The sequence below is a fragment of the Miscanthus floridulus genome, chromosome 1 (genome assembly GCF_019320115.1).
Source record: "Miscanthus floridulus cultivar M001 chromosome 1, ASM1932011v1, whole genome shotgun sequence".
Classification (NCBI taxonomy): Eukaryota; Viridiplantae; Streptophyta; class Magnoliopsida; order Poales; family Poaceae; genus Miscanthus; species Miscanthus floridulus.
In genome coordinates this window covers 78,213,542-78,234,753 of record NC_089580.1, presented here as the reverse complement: position 1 = coordinate 78,234,753, position 21,212 = coordinate 78,213,542, and the positions used below count along the sequence as shown (strand labels likewise).

Below are 21,212 nucleotides of genomic sequence, written 5' to 3'. Positions count from 1 at the left end.
TCGCGGCAGAGCGCGCTGGCAACCAACGGAGTGGTGACCACGCCCAGAGTTGAGCCAGGTGACTTGCATGACTTTTAAAGCAGCTAGAAAATGAGTACGCCGCACTCCAAACGCTATTCCAATTGCTCGATGCGAAAAGGGGTACACCTAGCCATCACCATCAGTCGCGACCTTGCTCTACTTCTTAAGCCAATTGTTCTACAACTAATGCCAAAGATGGCTTCGTCGACCACTTTAAAGACATACGCGGAGGACGTTGATTTGAAAAGTTTCGCGTCGAAACCCCAAACCCGACCCTCGGGATGTACGCGCTAGCCATCCCTGCCATCGACCTCAACTTTTTATCGTCATTCCCAAAACATTTTATAACCTTTAGCGTTAACAATAATTCGATTAAGGTAATAAACGTGTTACGTGACATGAAACATAACCTTTTTCTTTCCCGTTTCGTAAAAATGTTTCCAAGCCAAACATGGATTATAAAGACTATCATACACCAATGCACATAAATCAGATGCTTACGAAATGTTTTAGCAAAACGTTACAATGTAACACTAGGGTGTTACAAATCTACCCCTCTTAAAACAAAATCTCGACCTGAGATTTCATGTGCCTAGTGTGAGAAAGAGGTATGGAGTACATTTTTGCGCAAAACTAACTATCCGACCCAGAGAGGAGATGGGGGTAATGCTTTGTTAAGTAGTTCTCTTGCTCCCAGGTGGCTTCGTCCTCTGAATGGATTTGCCATTGTACCTTGTAAAACTTTATCACCCTGTTTCTGGTCACTCTCTCCTTCTCATCCAAGATTTTTATAGGATGTTCCACATTGGATAGATCAGGTTGGAGCGGAAGTCTTTCTATTTCCACAGATTCTTCAGGAACTCGTAGGCATTTCTTCAGTTGTGAGACGTGAAATACATTGTGAACTGCCGAGAGAATTTCAGGGAGTTGGAGACGATAAGCAACGGGACCACACTGCTGCAACACCTTGTATGGACCCACATACCGAGGGGCTAACTTGCCATGAACACCAAACCGATGTACCCCTCTCATAGGAGATACCTTGAGATACACATAATCTCCAACTGCAAATTCTAAAAGCCTTCTTCGCTTATCTGCGTAAGCCTTCTATCGACTCTGAGCTGACTTCAAGTGTTCACGAATTATATTTACTTTCTCTCGAGCCTCCTTTATGAAATCAGGCCTGAAGTACCCACGGTCTCCTACTTCAACCCAATTTAGTGGCGTCCGACACTTCTATCCATATAAAGCTTCAAATGGTGCCATACGGATACTCTCCTGATAGCTGTTATTATAAGAAAATTCGGCCAGCTTCAAACACTGATCCCACTTCTCAGGAAAAGAGATTGTACAAGCCCGCAGCATATCCTCGAGCACTTGGTTCACCCTCTCAGTTTGACCATCTGTCTGTGGGTGGTATGCCAAGCTCCTGAGAAGGCGAGTACCCAAACACTCCTAGAGTTTCTCCCAGAAATGAGAGACAAAAACTGACCCTCTATCAGAGATGATGGTGAGAGGAACTCCATGTAGGGTCATAATCCGATCAAAGTATAACTCCACATACTTCTTTGCATTGTATCTAGTGTCCACCGGAAGGAAGTGGGCAGACTTGGTGAGACGGTCCACGATGACCCAAATAGAATCAAAACCAGAGGAGGTGCGGGGTAAACACACAATGAAATCTAGGGAAATATCCTCCCATTTCCAAACAGGAATGGGCAAGGGATGTAGATATCTAGGAGTACGCATATGATCTGCCTTGATTCTACCACAAGTGTCACACTCTGCAACGAACTGGGTGATATCTTGCTTTATGTAAGACCACCAGTATAGTTGGCGTAGATCATGGTACATCTTGTTGCTACCAGGGTGGATAGACAGCTTGGAATGATGGGCTTCTTTTAGAATCTTTCCTTTCAGCTCCTCATTAGACGGAACCACCAGTCTATTCTTGTATCTCACGACTCCTAGCTCATCAATGCTAAACTGAGGTCCACGCCCTTTTGCTAGCATCTTCTTGATGTGAGGAATCTCTTCGTGATCTCCCTTTTGTTCCTAAATAATTTGCTCCAGCAATTCTGAGGTCAAAGCAATCTGAGCTGCACCTCAGTGTGGTGGAGTGACAAGGGTATTTCCTCAACCTGATGCGACTTATGACTCAAAGCATCAGCCACCACATTGGCTTTTCCTAGGTGATAGTGAACTTCCAAATCATAATCCTTGATCAACTCTAACCATCTCCTTTGTCTCATGTTTAACTCAGACTGGGTGAAAATATACTTAAGGCTCTTGTGGTCTGTGAAGATATGCACTTTGTTGCCCAACAAATAATGCCTCCAAATCTTCAGAGAGTGAACTACAGTAGCTAGCTCTAAATCGTGGGTAGGGTAGTTCACCTCGTGCTTCTTCAGTTGGCGCGAAGCATAAGCTATCACACGCCCTTCTTGCATAAGCACACACCCCAATCCCATCTTCGAGGCATCACAGTAAACATCAAAGGGCCTCTCAATATCAGGTTGAGCCAACACAGGGGCAGTGGTCAGAAAAGTCTTCAGGGACTGAAAAGCTTCTTCACAAGCTGGACTCCAAACAAACTTAGCTTCTTTTTGGAGCAGCTTAGTCATGGGCTGGGCTATCTTGGAAAAATCAGGGATGAAACGTCGATAGTATCCAGCTAGCCCAAGGAACTGGCGGATCTGGTGCACAGACCTTGGAGACTTCCAATCTACTACATCTTGCACCTTGCTGGGATCCACAGAAACGCCCTCAGGTGTCAACACATGTCCCAAAAACTGCACTTGATCAAGCCAAAACTCACACTTGCTGAATTTAGCATACAACTGGTGCTCCCTTAGCCGAGTCAGTATTATCCGGAGGTGACGGGCATGCTCTTCCTCATTCTTGGAATAGATTAAGATGTCATCAATGAAAACTACCACAAACTTATCTAGCTCCGGCATAAAAACTGAGTTCATCAGGTACATAAAAAAGGCCGGGGCATTGGTGAGGCCGAAAGACATCACTAGGTATTCATATAGCCCATACCTAGTAGAGAAAGCTATCCTTGGTATATCCTGTGGCCTGATCTTGATCTGATGGTAGCTCGATCGGAGATCTATTTTCGAGAACATCCTGGCACCAGCTAGTTGATCAAACAAAGTATCAATGGAGGGCAAGGGATACTTGTTCTTAACTGTTACCGCATTGAGGGGGCGGTAATCCACACACATCTGCAGTGTACCATCCTTCTTCTTCACGAAAATTGCTGGGCAACCCCATGGTGAAGAACTTGGGCGGATGAAACCCTTGTCCATCAACTCCTCTAGTTGCTTCTTCATTTCTGCTAGTTCTCTTGGGGCCATGCGGTATGGACGTCTGGAGATAGGAGCAGTACCAGGCTCAAGTTCAATGGAGAATTCTACCTCACGGTTCGGTGGCAATCCAGGAAGATCCTCAAGGAAAACATCTGGGAACTCACATACTACTGGAATGGAGGTAAGATCAGGAACGGCTTCAGCCTGGGCAGCAACAGGTAACACCGGTTCTGAGGGTATGATGAGAGACATCCTATCCTCAGAAGACGGAAGCTGTAACTCTACACTTCTCTTCATATCCAATACTACCCCATACACCCGCAACCAGTTCATCCCAAGAATAACATCAATGCCCTACTCAGGCATTATCATGAACTGTAGACAGTAAGTGTGGGTGGCTAATACCAAACTTACTGTATCCGTGCGGGTGTTGATGAACATCTAAGAACCCGCAGTATGGATCTTATAGGCATACGGTATAGCCACAAGTGATAAATTGTGCCGCTCTACAAACCCCATGCTCATAAAGGAATGCGATGCACCAGAATCAAACAACACCAAAGCTGGATGGGATTCGATGGTAAACATACCAGCCATAACTGTCTCCTGATGCACAACCTGCTGAGCATCCGTGAAGTGCACCTGACCGGATCTGCTAGGCACCTTCCTCTTGATGAAAGTTCTCTTAATCAGCCTGGAATTTGCAGACGGCTGAGCTGTCTGCTGCTGAGGACACTCCCTGGTATAGTGGCCCTCCTTGCCACACTTGAAACAAGCACCAGGCTTGTTTCCGAATCCCTGACGAGGTGGGACCTGCTGTCCCTGAGTCTGCTGGGGCTGCACCTGCTGCTGAGGTGCCTTGTACTGAGTAGCAAAAGTCTGTGAGGTCTACTGGGGTGACCGGAACGGAGGCCCGTCGGATGGTTGATAGGACCCTTGCCTCACAATTTGCACCTTCTGAGTATGAGGGTGGCTGGAGGATCCAGCTGCCACCCTCCTCCGCTTCCAATCTGCCTGAGATGCCCGCTGAAAACCCTCAAGAGCAATGGTGGCGTTCATCAGAGCCCCAAAGGTCTGATAGTTCCCCAGGTACAGTTTCTCCTGAAGAACAGGAGTGAGACCACGAAAGAAGCGATCCTTCTTGTCATCCATGCCCACCTGACTACCAGCATACTGAGCTAAGTGGTTGAACTGATTCACATATTCCATTACCGTCCTGCTCCCCTGACGCAACTCCATGAACTCGGTCACCTTCTGGTGGATAACGCCAGCAGGTATGAAGAACTCGCGGAAGGCGGTGGAGAACTCCTGCCACGTTGCCGGGTGATCCGACAGCTCCGCGGCCAGGAAAGTCTCCCACCAGGCACCTGCGGACCCCAAAAGCTGCTGGGACGCAAAGTGCACCTTCTGCTCGTTGGCCACTCCGAGCAGCCTAAACTTCTGCTCCAGCGTGTGAAGCCAGTGCTCCGCCTCCAACGGATCGTCCGACGGCGTGAACGTGGGCGGGTGGGTCTTGAGGAAGTCCTGGTAAGAGGACTGTCCCTTAGGACGTCGAGCACCACCCCCATTCCCACCGTTGCCTTCGGGGCCTCCACGGGCGAGACCCGCGATGGCCTGCGCCATAATCTCCAAGGCACGAGCAGTCTCCTGTCGAGCCACGGCTGACTCCCGACGAGCAGCCAACAACTCCACCATGACCTCTGCGGCGGACAGCGGCGGAGGCGGTGGTGGCGGCGGGAAAGGCTGAGGAACCAAAGGTGGAACCTCCCGAGCCCCCTCGTTGTCATGCTCAAAGGCCCGAGCACTGTCGCCATGGCCCTCGTTGGCCACTCCTAAACTGGTGCTCCCATGTCCAGACTTCAGATTCATCTGTAAGAGAGACGAACCATCCATTAGGACACCTTCCCGATTAGAATCTAGGGATTAAAGAGATGGCAGCATATTTATTAAAGTATTCATTAAGTTAGTCCTACCAATTTACTACTTTCATTATACGTGAAGGGGGAGTCCAAGTTCAAGTAAGATGCTATTAAATGATGCATGCTTCGACCTATACGTTCACTCAAGCCAGAATATAGCGGCGTTCGTAACATTTTCGGCACATCGCACACTCACTTTCCGCATACTAAGTGATTTCTTACGCAACGTAAGTCAGTGTACCTGTAGAAAACTGATTAGGTAAAACTAGTGCCGCTATCCTAGATATACCATATAGCTAGGGCTTATACTTATATAACTTAACTTAATCGCATCCTACTTTTCGCAAAACTTTTGTTGTTCAAACTTTTAGTTTTGTAAAAGAGTGAGGAACTCGTGACCATTATTGGCTCTGGTACCAACTGTGGCAGAACCACCCGAAATAGCGTACTTATAGAGGCGCTCGTCTTCCACCAGACACTAAGCACCCTAAAAGCAACTACAACGAGTGATATCCATCGGGCACACCCCAAGGGAGAACCCGAAAGATCCACATTTTTCCAAGGATCCAATAATGAAAACAAGTTACAACACAAGTCCATCTCATACATTAGAGTTTCTTAAAAGTACATTATTACAATACCAAATACAGAGTTCGGAATGATAAACAGCAGAATATTAAAAGATAACATCTAGCGATAAGATAACGAGGATTTCGTCTGAGCCCACTAGAAGAATCCTCCACACAAGGTACTCCTCAAGCATCACCTGCAACAGGGGTAAGTAAACCCTGAGTACACAATGTAAGCCTGGGCGTTCGAGTTACCCAATTTTTTCGGGTCGGGTAATTCAAAATTCGGGTAATGAAAATTGCTACCCGATATTACCTCCGAAAAAACACTACCCGCAAATTCGGGTACCCGATAATTCGGGTTCGGGTTCGGGTATTACCCGATATACCCAAATTTACGGAAAACAACAAACTACACTAAATTTCAGTAGCGATCTATACATAATTTCAGCAGCAATTTGTATAGAATTTCAATAGCAATTTGTAGTGAATAATATATTACAGTCACTCATTCAAATAGAGAGAATTATATTCTAATAAAGTGATAAGTCAAATGGTTCAGCTAACAACACATGATAAATACAAAGACAAAAACAAATCTTTGGGTAGTTCGGGTAGTTTGGGTACCGGGGGATATTACCCGAATTACCCAAACTAATTTCGGGTAATCAAAATCGCTATCCGAATTTGGTATCGGGTACCTCGGGTTCGGGTAATTCGGGTCCGGGTTCGGGTAATTCGGGTACGGGTAATGGGTATCGGGTATTTTGCCCAGGCTTAACACAATGTACTCGCAAGACTTATCCGATAGTGGGAATACTTTTCCGACTCCAAGGAATATGCTAGGCTTTATGGTTGTTGGTTCTCTTTTAGCCAAAAGCAGTACTAATAGTGAGTCCTTATTGATATATTATTATCATCAGCCGTATTAAGTTTTTATCTAGTCAATCTATATAAGCACATGTGCTACTTTCAAGCAAAAGTTGAGCAATCGATACAGTTTCTTCTCCTTTTCCACTTCCAGTTCTTACTATGGTGCTAAACCGCAGACAAGCCGTACTGGGTAACCCGGCGATTCGCGAATCAATGTGCCCAGCTGGGTGCCCCGAAGACACACGCCCCGCTTGTATCCCAGGCACAAGCGGGACTAACCCACCACTCTCCTGTCCTGGGTGTCCAGGTCCTTGTCCAAACTTGGACTCCAAGCCCCCGCCTCTGAATCCCGGACTCAGTGCGGCGCAAGGACCTCCACCACCTCCTCTTCCTATCAGTCGGTCCGAAAAGAGCTAGATACACGACAAGAGAGCAGCAAGTCTTCCCTGCGCCCATACCCAAGTATGTGCTCAGGACAAAAGTCTGTGACTTGCCTAGAGTCATATGCAACGACCGGTCCTTAATCGACACAGACAGGGAAAAAGTATAACCGGGCTATGCCCTGTTGGCCGCAGGACACAACCCCTCACACCCACCAGTATCAAATCCACATCCCTGTCCGGTCACCATTTTTTTCCTTCCCATTATTTTATCATGGTATTATAGTGTAATCACTTATTTGCGAGTAACGTCAGGTTACTCACGCTACCGACATCCTGAGCATAGCAGCTACTCGACCTGCACTAGTAGGACTCAGGGTGGATATATCTATGCATGTAGTTTACATAAAATGCCTGTAATGTAAATGCATATCATATAAATATATTCAGTGATCATTTAAAAATAGGGGTTATGCACCGGGGCTTGCCTTGGGCAGGTGCCGAGTCAGCAAAGTCAGTACCAATAGGCTCCTGGGCTCCCTCCTGTGTGAAAAGCTCCTCCTCGTACTCCTCGATCACCTCGTCATACTCCGGATCACCGACGGGTACGAAGTCTACCTGTTCGTGATCTACATGAAATGATGATGCAATGATTACACTATGGCAAGAGCAATTCTCAATGCAAAAGTACCTCTATTACATTACTAAGCGAGGTCTTCCTACTAAAGTCTAAGCTATATACCAGTACTACTAACATGTATGACCGCGTCCTACATTCATACGATGACTACGGATATTCATACTCCTAATGCCAGTTTACGATAAAGCAAGGATAATAATTACGGCATTAAACGACTCGTTCTATGGTTACCATTTTTACAGCAAGTATATAAATGCCTAAAGAACCTACGGTAACGATTTCAAAGTTAAAGTTATCGTCGGTTTACCACAACAAATCTTGCAATTAAAGATCGATATACCGCTAAGCTTTCTACTTCAAGCTTATGAGCCTACCATCCTAACCACCAATGGGGAACCAACTGTACTAACAGGTAGGCGACATTTTTGCGAACCTAACAAACTTTGTTTCTCTATTTTTGGACAACCATGCCATTTACTACTAATTATTGAAGTTCAGTTCATAACCTAAATAGATAAACAATTTCTAATACAATGAAATAGAGAAACCGAAACCTCCTTGGCCGGCCCACGACGCGCGGCCTGATCCAACTCGTCATCCCGCCCGCGCGCGACAGTAGCCAGGCGCGCGGCCCACGTGGAGGCGCGGCCCAGATGGCCAACGGCCCGCGAATGGGAAGGCCTGCGCGCGTCGGTAAAAATGCACGAACACCCCCGACGAACTCAGCATTTGCTACGAGCTTTATGGTACTGTTTCGCTAGTCTACCGTTTTACACCAGCACCCTCCCACTTCTTCTTCTTCACCGCGAGGAGGTCCCTGGCCATCCAGAGCATGCACCGACGCGACGGCGCGGCACTGGACGCCTACGTCGGCCACCTCGGCCCTCTCCATGCTAAAATAAAGGGCCAATACTCACCTACATGCGCAAACCACCGGGCAGAGACACAGGCACCGAGACGTAGCAGCGAGCATGGACCACGACGGTGGGCAACCTGCAAGGACGGCGATGCCATTCCGGTGAACAACAACACTGCCGGGACAAAACAAGGAGTGGATGAGTACCAGCGACTCACCACGGAACTGGAAGACATGAAGAAGCGATCGGAGGTGGCTCAGGCCAAGCCGGCCACGTGCGTGCGATGAGTGCAACAGAGCACGGCAATGGCACGGCCACGCCACGGGATGCACTATGGTGGTAGGGTCTAGGATAAGGCGAGCATGGTAACAACTGACGGAAGGGGAGGCTAGTGGTGCGAGGAATTTGACCGAGCTGCTTTGGTGGCGAAGAAAGCCGACGGCGCAACACTCTGGGTCTTAATGGCCCGAGAGCTCGGCCCTTCAAAATTGGTGCACAGGACAGAGCTACAGGCTGCTATGAGGGGCGGGAAGGGTTATCGGCTGCCCAACGGAGCTACGGGCAAGACCAATTGGAATGGGGTGCAACCGCATCGGTGAATTGGAAGGAAACGTGACGGCGGCAAGGGGACAGCGGAGACAGAGGAACACCCGGCGCGGCATGGCTCGTCTACAGGCGTCAACGCAAGGTACCGCCGTGCCTGGCCATGGGGAACCCCAGGGCGTGCTCCTGACAGCCGTCCGCATGGCCGATGTAGCAAACGACGAGCCTTGGCATGGCATGGCTACGGACAGAGCCAGGCAAGGACACGGCGGACGCGACGCCGAGGCGATAGTGCAGCGGCAGTCTTCTAACGCGCAAGCGGCCAAGGAGTCAACTGAGCGGTGTCGAGCATAGCCGCTAGCGACACGGATGCGGGACCCTGCCTGACCACGGCCACAGCGGGGCAGGGCAAGGTGCAAGCAGAGCACGGCCAGCGGTCCAGGCGCCACGCGTCGGTTGGTGAGGCGAGCAGCAGTGAGGCAGAGCGCGCAGGCGGGCAGCAGCGAGCAGTGGTCAGGACGCTCTGGTCATTCGCGTGAACGGCGTCGTGAGCGCAGCCGAACGCGGCAGTGGCGCTGGCCCTCATGGCAGAGCGCGCTGGCAACCAACAAAGTGGTGACCACGCCTAGAGCTGAGCCAGGTGACTTGCACGACTTTTAAAGCAGCTAGAAAATGAGTACGCCGCGCTCCAAACGCTATTCCAATTGCTCGATGCGAAAAGGGGTACACCTAGCCATCACCATCAGTCGCGACCTTGCTCTACTTCTTAAGCCAATTGTTCTACAACTAATGCCAAAGATGGCTTCGTCGACCACTTTAAAGACATACGCGGAGGACATTGATTTGAAAAGTTTCGCGTCGAAACCCCAAACCCGACCCCCGGGACATACGCGCTAGCCATCCCTGCCATCGACCTCAACTTTTTATCGTCATTCCCAAAATGTTTTATAACCTTTAGCGTTAACAATAATTCGATTAAGGTAATAAACGCGTTACGTGACATGAAACATAACCTTTTTCTTTCCCGTTTCGTAAAAATGTTTCCAAGCCAAACATGGATTATAAAGATTATCATACACCAATGCACATAAATCAGATGCTTACGAAATGTTTTAGCAAAATGTTACAATGTAACACCAGGGTGTTACAGATCCTCAACTTTAAGTGATCATCAAATGAAGAATGCATCCCTCACCTACAAGAGCTCAAGTTTATCAAATGGATGACCCATGCTATAACATAGGGGGAGATGTCCCACAAATTGGTATCAAGGTCAAAGATCCTATGTGTGGTATCTCAAGAAGCTATACAAGTGGTGTCGTTCCAAAAATCAAGTGATGTCCATAAAAATGCAAGATTCAAGTCTCCACCATCTACCCCAAATACAAATCTTTGCATTAATGAGAAGCACACCTTTTATGGAAATTGATGACAAAAGGGAAGATATTGTACAAAGATATGAAAGCTTTGCTTTGGGAGAGATTGTGAAAGCTTTGGGTGAGAGATTGAGAAGATATGAAAGCTTTGAGAGAAATTAAGACAAAGAAGTAGAGGTTGGACATGGACATGGACAAAGAGGGAGAAACATTGAAGGATGTGAAAGGATCAAAATTCTTGGACAAGAGAAGCACACAAGTAGGGGGAGCAAGCTCATGAACTTTTTGGTTGCATTTGATATGTGCATAATCATGTGTTTGCTTGCATTGCATAATTTTTTTAAATTTGATATGCATGCTTGTGTGGTGTATGCTAATTGTTGAACTTGAATGATGACTTGATAACTAACATGCATAGGATGGTAGCTAGACTTGTATTGTTACACGTGGTACTAGAACCTTGCTCATAATGTTGATTTCACGGGGTTTCTAGTGCTTTTGTTGTCTAGCTACTCATGATGCTAATGATGGTGTTAAAAGTGCAACTCCGATTAGTATCATGCTTCAAAGGTTATCCCATACACCTTAGCATCACTGAGTAGTGATAACACTCCCATAAATTTCATATTTATGCATGTGTGCAAACTTGAAACCAAATCATTTGAGCACACATGTAGGGGGAGTTATCAGTACCAAGTCGGGTTTTATGATGCTTATCTAAATCTTAACATACAACATAAATATTGGATAAGTGGCATAAAATCCAAATCAAGTTGGCAATTTACACTTGTGTGAAGTGCTAGCTTGAAATGAGCTTAATTTCCATATCTTTGTAGAGTTGTCATCAATTACCAAAAAGGGGGAGATTGAAAGGTCCTTGTTTGGTTTTGGTAATTGAGTGACAACCTTAGGTGGATTAATGTGTTTAAGTGAGATACACAGGTGATTAGTTCACATGTACATGTGTGTGAGCAACATATGTCATGACGGTGATGATGTCTCAAAGATGTTGCAAAGCTCACACATGTGATGATGAAGGAGCTTATTGCACATGAGACATGACATGGAATCATGTGATCAAGGTGGAGAAGATCAAGACATGACTTGGCTTGATGGACCGATTGCAAGCATGAAGGGCAAGTCAGAGGCTTTGGAGTGATGGACCGCGTGGCGGTGAAGCTTAGGCAAGACTTAGCACCGATGGACGAAGGCAACGGTGAAAAACAAGTGAAGTCAAGATCGATGAACTAATACGGTCACATGATGATATGAAGTTGATCATATCATTTGGTGATTGGTTGGTGCATGTGTTGCATCAACAATGGAGGACATGGAATGGAATGCGCAAGGCAAAGGTATAACCTAGGTTATTTCATTTCACCGGTCATAGGTGTGTAGAGAAGTTTATGACCGGGTTTAGGATAGATGGTCGTACTATCAAGAGGGGCAAACTTGTTTGTATATTGGCCATCTAGTGCCACTCAAGTGATCTAACTTTGTATCGTCGCTAAGATCAAGTGGCATGGCAAGTTGAGTGGCTAATGCTTTGAAAAATGATTGTGAAAAGCTAACTCACATACATATGGTGGTGTTGGCACATTTGCAAAGGAGAAGAAGTTGGTGAAGAAAATGAGTTGAATGCGCTGGTCACGGGGTGATCGGACTCGTCCAACATGCGTACTAGACGCATCCGATATCTGTCTCAGGCGGCAGTATTCCCGACGTGACTGGACGCGTACGATATTGATATTGGACGTGTTCGGTATTCTGGCCAGGTGCCGTAGAATTGACGAGGTGATCGGACTCTGGGTCGTAGCAGTGATCGGACGCTGAGCAATCACTGTTTAGCGTCTGGTCGAGGTGACGTGGGGTGCGGGTGTTGGTCCAGAGAGGACCGGTCATAGGGGTGCGTCCAGTCGTAGTTGAGCGGCTCTAGGAGCTCTCTGGACTCGACCGGACACGTCCGGTCACCACACAGGACGTGTCTGGTATGAACCAGCAAGACTCGGATTTTCAGCGCTATAATTGATTGGACGCTGGGAGCGTCCGGTCCAGTGTGACCGGACATGTCCGATCGGCCTAGAGCGGCTTTGGGAGCTCTCTGGACTTGATCGGACGCTACGTCTCCCGCGTTCGGTCATTTTCTAACAGTGCATCCGATGCGTCGCGTCAGAGCATGTCAGAGAGGGCCGTTGGGTGGCCATGGCTACTTCATTTGAAAGGGACACATGGCGATCAAGCAGTGACCGGATGCGTCCTGTTGCCACACCGAACGCGTCCGGTGCGCATGACCTATGCGTCCGTTCATCCCAAAAAATACCCAGTGAAGAGGTAACGGCTATTTTAGCTCGTGGGGCAATAAATAGAAGTGTTGGTTGGCCTTTGGCCGGTAGCGGAGCACACTAGAGCCTTGGTGGTTTTATGTGGTAGTACTTGGGAGCCCTCTAACTCACTTGAGCTTGATAGTGTTCATTCGATCGAGTGAGTGAGCGATTCTAGTGCGATTGCATCGTGAGGTTGCATCGAGTGGCACTAGATGATCGAGTTGCAAACCAGTGATGCTTGTTACTCTTAGAGTTTGCCACCTCCTAGACGGTATGGTGGTGGTCTTCATCGAAGCCAACAAAAAAGCTTATGCGGCGCTCCGGAGAAGAGCTTTGTGAGGGGCATTGTGCTCGACCCGTGGGAGCCGCGAAGAGCAACTCTAGTAGAGCGAGACGCGAAGGGCGACAAGTGGTCCGGTTGGGTCAAGTGCTAGATCTTGTGGTAAGCACTCAACGTGGGAGAGTGTGACTTGCGGGTCATCACTAGCAAGAGGACCGGTGGCAACCTTGGAGCTTGTCTCAACGGGGACGTAGCGTGTTGGCAAATACATGAACCTCGAGAGAAAATCACTGTGTCAATATTGTTCTTTCCGTTGGTTTGCAATTCCCTTACACAAGCTTATAATTACTTTCATATACATTGTGCTTGTGTAGTTGCTCTTGCTGTTAGTTAGCTTGTGTAGCTCACAAGTTACTTTCTTGCTTGTATAGCATAGAAGTAGCTTTCTTGCGTGGCTAATTTGGTTTGTGTAACCATGTTAGTCATATTGCTTAGTTTGTGTAGCTAGGTATTTGTGCTATCTAATTTGGCATTGGTTGCCTTGTTATTGAGCATTGCTAGTGAGCTTAGGAGCTTTGTGCTTTTGCTTACTAGAATTGTGTAGGAGCTTCTCGGTGTGTAAAATACTAGTGGCATAGGTTTATGTGATCTTGCTCCTAGAATTAGACAGGTGAGCTCTAGCTACCCTGACACCTTAGTTGTTTAATTAGGATCTTTGCAAGGTGCAAGAGAACATAGATAGAGAGGTGTAGTCTTGGCTAGACTGATAGTTTTAATTCTGTACTTATTTCAGTTAGCCAACGCAATTAATTTTAGAAAGGACTATTCACCCCTCTCTAGTCCGCCATCAAGACCCTACACCCTGGCGCTCCTTCCCTTTTAGATCCAGAGGCTTTCACTCTACCCGTCCAACCCCAACGCTCATCCCCTTCTAACTCCCTCCTTTCTCCTGTGATGCAATAGTGTAATTATGGTTGCGCTTCCTATAGCACTTTTGGACACCGCACCTTGCCGTACATGAGGGTGAGATATGGAAAGAGAGACAAATGGATTAGATGTTAATCATGGCTTGCAACATTCAAGAACAAAGGTTTGCAACGTACTGAAACTCATGTAACATTCAAAATAAAAACATGTTGCAACATCTTAAATCAACAGTTGCAACATGCAAAAAAACATGTTGCGACATCTTAAATCAACTGTTGCAACATTCAAAAAAATGTTGCAACATCTAAAAAACATGTTGCAACATCTTAAATCGACAGTTGCAATATTAAAAAAAATATATTGCAACATCTTAAATCGACTATTGCAACATCCAGAAAACACATGTTGCAACATCTCAAATCGACTATTGCCACACCGCAAAATCCATATCACATACTACAACATAACTGATGAGGACATCACTCCTTCAGATGTACCCGATGATCCTCCAACCGTCATGCAAGGTCCAATGACCCGAGCTTGAAAGTGTCAACTCAATTTAGAGGTGAGCTCGTTCTTAAGCAATCATTTTCATACTTTTGAGAATAGACTACTACCTAATGATGTTATCTTACTTAGAAACATTGGAGAGGGTCATGAGGGACTTAGAGGAAGAGGTGGAGGCATTGATGACCAGCAAGGACGTTCAATAGAAACCGGAGGTCCGGTCCAACATGATTTCGAGTCTGCCTCGGCCTCCAGGACCAGTCTGCCTTAAAACTAGTCACCTAGGATTCATCTGGACTCCGTTTTCGACGATCCACATATGGTTAGAAAGCTAATTTTATAAGAAAACCAATCCAAGTGGTTTCATGTCAAAAGGCCCTTAGAATCAATGGGAATCATCGAAACAAGTTAGCATCCAGAATCTGCCAGGGTGCTACGACACTGTCTTTTGGTCCGTTGGACCGTGTATCGTGTTTGGGCCCATTAGGGGGCATGTCTAGGGTAGGCGATGACCCTAAGACCTTTATAATCATACGCCGCCGTCGTCATTAGGTTTTGGGTTTTGCTTAGATTAATCTGTCAAGACTAGTTTTGCCGTTCATCGGTTTGTGAGACCCCAACTTCGTGATATTAATCATTCATCTATAATTTGGTTGCTTTCTTTCTTGTTCTTGCTTGTGTTCTTCATTGCGTAGGCAGGGACTAGCCTTCTTGGCAAGGTCAACAGGATCCGTGTCTCGATTAATAACCAGAGGAGTTATGGTGCTAAGATTGTAGGGTTCGATCTTTCGATCTGAAGCCGGATCGGTGTGTCATTCTCCGCCACAACGATAGTTACCTGTACCTGACGGAAGATCGGGATCCCCGTTTTCATTAAGTGGTAATCAGAGCTAAGGTATACTGCCAGGTTCACATTTATCCCCTAGTTTTGAGTGTTTCGCATTCGTCCCATAGTCCAGTGCCATGTTGTTTTTCCTATCCTAGAACCTTCCGCGCCATAGCCTTTGCATATTTTGGTTTTAGAGTCACTACAAGATTTTCGGTCTACTGCAACGCCAAAAAAGTGTAGCAAAAGACCAAAAATGGTAGCCATAGTAATTTTGCTACCAATTTTTTTTGGTTAAATGTCGTTGCACTTGTAAGGGTAGCAATAGCATAATGCAATGGGTTACATTTTAGTTGCGACACACAGCCCCTCTATTGCAACACTTTTGACGCTTTTGCAACACCTGGTGAGTGTTGTAACAAAAGCAATTGCAACCACTATGGGTGTGGTAATAGTATCAATTGCAACGAACTAGGCGTTGCTAGCGATACGTATTGCGACACGCTGGTCGTGTAGCAACACAATGCAAGCGCAACGCAACACAGGTGTTGCAATCGTGGTTGTTGCTACGCAGAGAAAGCATTGCAATAGAGGTTCTCTATTGCCACGTCGCCTAAATGGTTGCTATAGGTGGCTTAGGTTATTGCAACATCTCTTCAGGTTGGTTGCTACAGAGAGGTCGTATATTGCCACGTTTCTGAATGGTTGCTATAGATGGCATAGGCTATTGCCACGTTACTTAGGTTGGTTGCTACAGACAGGTCATCTATTGCCACGTTACTAACTATCTGGTTGCTATAGGTAGATTCCTCTATTGCCACCGTCATCTTTTTGTAGTTGCAAGAGATAGTTTCTCTATTGCCACGATTATCGTACCTATTGCCACGACTAAATGTGGTTGTTATATGTGCCATCATATATTGCAACGCCAGATTAATATATTAATAATTCATGTTGCGACACTTTGTTTGGTAGCTTAAATTAATAATCGCAAAACGACAAATACATAATGAAGGAAGCATCGACATCCATTAAAACGAAATATAATTTGTTCATACAAAATCTTTAACAAAACACACCGAGTGTCAAACTAAATGAGAACACAAGTAGATAGCTTAACACATAATAATGTGTTAAGCACAGACAACTGTTTGAACTCATTCGAATCAAAAGGCTAATGTCTACTGTAGCAGCGAAGGTTCCCTTGATATGTATGTTGGCCATCGTCCCACCATTCGCATGCTCCTTCTCAAACTCAAGATTCCTCCTGAAAAAATCATTGACATGCATTAGTTAAACTGAGACTAGTGGTGGCAAAGCTAATTGAACACTGAAGCAAAACACGAGCTGCAGTACTAGAGTTCTGTGAGCTGCAGTACTATCAACCATGAACTTTGAAGCGTAAAGCAAATATAAACATACATGCAGCTGCCTCCCAAGACATTTTATGAGCACAAACACATCCATATATATTTCTAATCAGCAAGAGGAAACTAAGCCTGGACCATATTTAGGAGCAGAACAAAAGAATAGCTATGTACTTCTCCAAAAGGACTATATGTTCCTTTTTAATGCAAAGAGAGATAAAAGGTTTCACATAGTACCTGTGTATTCTTTTTGGACAATGCAGATCTTTTCCTAGCCGCAGTTTCCTTCAGTTGCTTTGCTGTAGTATAAACAGCACCCAAATTCGCTGCCAAATTACTTCTAGTCATGCGCCCTCTAGTGAGACGTTCTTCAGCTGCGGAGGAAGGGGGTTGTTGTTCTGGCTGGCTGGTTTCTTGGGTAACCTGAAAATAAATGGTTGGTGGTAAAAATTACACCCCTTGACAAGAATATGACATGCATGTTACACCACTTAATCATAAACTCTCTGATCTGCACACACCGGAAATATGCAGGAGAAATAAACATATGGCTCGCAAAATAAAAGATGACATAAATAAGAACTGAGCTGGAGCCTAGAGAGGCACTTACTAATGCTGTTGTGGTGGACCTGTTAAACAATTGTATTTTGGAGCCCTGCAATAACCATAATCTCCGTATCAATGTCTACACTCTGAGTATAATGAAACAATTGTATATTAATGTGCAAGCTATTGGCTTGAATGTTTGAATCCAAATTAGTACACCATCACAAACATGATCATGACTCCCTGTTAAAAGTGAACTAATGCTTACCTACTGTTACTGGTTACCTGAGATAACAACCAAGCTGCTGATGTGTTGCTGCCCACCTGTTTTTGTTCAACAACTGAAGCTGAAAGCTGCCGCTGGAAATTGGTAACGGAAGGACCTCCCATGCTGCTCTGAACTGTTGAAACCTGCAAGCAAAGAAAAGGTAGGACACATAACTCAAATTATGTGTGTAGTTTTATTTTTGACTTGAGAACTAGTGCTCACTCAGCTAAACAAAAAGAAATACAAAGAACAGGTGAGAACAGTTACCTACACATAACAGAAAGTCCATATAAGTGATCAGTAAAAAAACAGATTCTATACGTTCACATGCTCACTTTAGTCTAAGCTAAGATGCAATGAAAAGGATCGAACACTTTTAAAGAAAAATTCGACAGCCATTTACTACTGAGGTCAAAGCAAGCCATCAACCTCACAATAGATAACAAACTATCCAAAGCAACCTTTGTTATCAACAAGTATATTTGTGCCATGGAATATAACAAAATAACAAGAAGCCACATCATTATAAGCATTTGCGGACAGGATTCATATAACAGGAGAAATTTTCTTGCCTTTATATCCCTGTGTATGATTCCATTGTGTTGCAAATATTTCAGTCCAGGCAAAAGCTGTTTAGTATATTTCCAGATGACCTGATAAAGAAATAAAGTGAATAAAAAAATACTCTCCCTGGTTAACTCGTCAAATTAACAGTACAAGCATTTTAGAGTGGAATAAATAGATAGATAGATAGATTTAATTTGAACAATTGGATAAAATATAAAAGTCAAAGCATTGTTTGAGACCAAAACTTCTCACCTGGGCCTTCTGTCTTGTCGCATTGCTGCTTCCAATCATAAACAGCCACCAAGAAAACAATCCCAGATCCATCAAATCGCTCAAAAAGTTCTCTCCGTTCAAAGGTCCTACCTTCGAGATGGAAACATGCATACCGACCTGGTTGACGGCAAGGAGCTTGCCGAACGCGCCACTCCCTATAAGATTGCCCTTCCACCACCGGATCGGCGGGTTCTCCTCTGCGGATTGCTTCATGCCCTTGACTTTGCATTTCGTCTCATTTCCAGCATCGACATGAGCTAACAAGTGCACTAATCTACTCAAACATATAAAGGAATTGTTCTAAAGAAACATACTGTTAATATTTGACAATGACATAGCAGGAAGCAAATTACATCAAGAGCATGATATTTTCTTTAGAAAAATAATCTGCAAATAAATAATGAGACGTAATGCAAGTATATCAGTAACCAACCAGTTAACTGAAAACTTAAAATACTATAGTTTCCTAAATCGAGTGGCCTAAGCACAGGTTGGCTCAGAACTTGGCCATGGGACATTGTATCTGAAAATAATTTGGTAGTAAAAGTACGTCCACAAAAAGAATTACATGTTTTGACACTCCTCTTACGTATCACTCCAGCTTGCTGCAATTTCCACCAAGAAAATGTTATCGACAAAATTTGTAACTTGAAATCTTGAATGTCTGAAGGCTCACCTACATGTGTTGGTACCTGATACACAGGAAGCACCCTTTTAGGAACCAAGAAAACAGCAAGCACTCCTGGCTGATAACAAATCGATCTTACTCTTTCCACCTGCACAAACAAAGTAGTGATCCGGCCTTACTGCAGAGTCCAGCCAACCAAATCAATTATACTATAAAATAAAATTTCATTCCCAGCAACAAGCTCCATCGATTCTTCTTCCTAGCCAAATTGAAGGCACTGGTGAAAAATCAACCCAAGTGGACTGAGCCTACTTGCACCTGAAGAGGGCCTCTAGCTTGTCCATGGCGCCCGTCAGCGCCTGCAGGGCAGCCGTGTTGGGCAGTGGACCCGCAACGGCGCCGGCTGCCGCCGCCGCCACCGACGGCTTCGCGGTATCCGCCTCCGTGCACCCAATCTATCTCGAGCGAGACCGCGCTAACATCAAAAATCAAATCAAAACCAGAGACTTCAATGAGCCACATGCATGGGGGATAGAGGGAGATCAGCACCTTGGCGCGCTTCGGAGGCTGATAGGATGCGAGATCATCACCCGCTCCCGGTCCCGGACACGCCTCCGCGTCCTCCGCGGGCGCCAGCGCACCCTTCTCCTCCTCGTCCCCCGCCGCCGGGCACTTCGCCGCGGCGCTCCGCCTCATCCCATCCATCAGCACAGAGTTAGCGGCACGGAGGTGGCGCCCCATGCGATCCCGGCAGCCGCACGCGAAGGTGGTGGCGCTTGAGATCCCGGCAACCGCGCGCGGATCAGCCTGCCTGCCTCACGCCTGGACTCGCGAGCGGCGGTTGGGGCGCATCCCGGGCGCACGCGCGCGGTCTCCCACGAGAGGAGCATTGATATTTCATTTTTTCTGAAAAAAGGCATTGAGTGTGGGATTCGATCCCTGGCAGCCGAGGGGGTCGCGGCGCGCGGCGTGCGAGGAGGACGCGGGGGTGAGAAGCACGTGGTCATCGGATTTGGACGGTGTTTGTTTCCTTTTTATATGGACGGGGCGTTGAAGCCTTCGTGATGAGTCTCCAAGTTTTTAATTATACAGTTTAAAATTATAAAATTGAACTTTTAAAAATGGAGAAAAAAATTTAAATTTTAAAAAATTAAAATCAAAACTATTAAAATAATTTTGAGACACCAAATGATCTCAAATGAAAATTTAATAAACATCAAAGTTGTTCAATTCATTAAGATCTACAACTTTTATTTCGGTCATCTTGTCATTTGACTAAATTTGAACCTTTCAAATTTGAAATTTTAAAAAATGACAAGTTCGAATCAAAATTTGAGACCCAAAATGATTTCAACATAAAAAGTGATGAATACCAAAGTTGTTCAACTCATTAATATCTACAACTTTATTTTAGTCATCTTGTCATTTGACAAAATTTGAACCTTTTAAATTTAAAATTTTGAAAAACTACAAGTTCGAACCAAAATTTGAGACCCAAATTGATTTCAACATAAAAAGTGATGAATACCAAAGTTGTTCAAATCATGAATATCTGCAACTTTTATTTTTGTCATTTCTTCATTTAACAAATTCTTAGCACACATTATTCACTAATCTTACAGATGTCTCATATAGTTTATAAAACCTTATGAGAGATGTGTCACATTTGTGAACAATGTCAGTACCACTTTGTCATATGAAGAAATGACCAATACAAAAGTTGTAGATCTTGATAAGTTATTCAACTTTGGTATTTATCACTTTTTCAGCTGAAATCATTTGGGGTACCAAATCTTGTCTGAAGTTGTATTTTTTTGAAATTCAAAATTTAAATTGCTCAAACTTTTCATATGTATATATTGACAAAACCAACAAAATAAATTGATAGAGAATGATTTTAGAAAATTTTAGGAAAAAAAAATCATCAGATTTGGAGTTAGTATGAGGAAGAAAAACTAGTTACAAAGTTGACCCACAGATTAAAAAAAGAAATCACACTGTTCACTATGATCATGTAAGGATCATCTAGAACAGTGTGATTTCTCTTTTTAATATGTGGGTAAACTTTGTAACTAGTTTTTCTCCCTCATACTAACTCCAAATGTGATGGTTTTTTTTCCTAAAATTTTCTAAAATCATGCTTCAGCATTTACGTTTGATCAAACTTGGATGTGACAATGTTTTACACATTTTAAAATTTGAAATTT

General features: G+C 45.0%; 1 protein-coding gene and 1 long non-coding RNA gene across 3 annotated transcripts; both read right to left on the bottom strand.

Annotated features, from left to right (window-relative positions):
- Positions 1–16,457: 16,457 nt before the first annotated feature.
- LOC136487711 (uncharacterized) lies at positions 16,458–17,653 on the bottom strand. The gene is made up of 3 exons (XR_010767331.1): positions 17,334–17,653; positions 16,961–17,146; positions 16,458–16,623 (listed from the first exon to the last, which is right to left on the bottom strand). It is a non-coding gene; the product is annotated as an uncharacterized lncRNA (long non-coding RNA).
- Positions 17,654–17,735: 82 nt separating this feature from the next.
- Positions 17,736–19,986, bottom strand: LOC136487698 (uncharacterized). 2 transcript variants are annotated; one of them, XM_066484800.1, is made up of 7 exons: positions 19,555–19,986; positions 19,324–19,480; positions 19,058–19,153; positions 18,946–18,982; positions 18,495–18,764; positions 18,357–18,381; positions 17,736–18,190 (listed from the first exon to the last, which is right to left on the bottom strand). In XM_066484800.1, exons 1-5 carry the CDS (start codon positions 19,590–19,592, stop codon positions 18,727–18,729), a joined length of 366 nt encoding a protein of 121 aa, XP_066340897.1. In that variant the 5' UTR covers positions 19,593–19,986; the 3' UTR covers positions 17,736–18,190; positions 18,357–18,381; positions 18,495–18,726. The 2 variants fall into 2 exon arrangements, with proteins under 2 accessions (XP_066340897.1, XP_066340903.1); XM_066484806.1 differs by having other exon boundaries at positions 19,070–19,153.
- Positions 19,987–21,212: the final 1,226 nt, after the last annotated feature.

What these genes read in the sequence shown, in the direction of transcription:
- LOC136487698 (XM_066484800.1), bottom strand. Translation starts at nt 19,592, where the DNA reads ATGATCTCGCATCCTATCAGCCTCCGAAGCGCGCCAAG. An exon ending in AGCCTCCGAAGCGCGCCAAG is followed by an intron (nt 19,481 to 19,554) that starts GTGCTGATCTCC and finishes TTTTGATGTTAG; the next exon opens with CGCGGTCTCGCTCGAGATAG. An exon ending in AAGCTAGAGGCCCTCTTCAG is followed by an intron (nt 19,154 to 19,323) that starts GTGCAAGTAGGC and finishes TTGTTTGTGCAG; the next exon opens with GTGGAAAGAGTAAGATCGAT.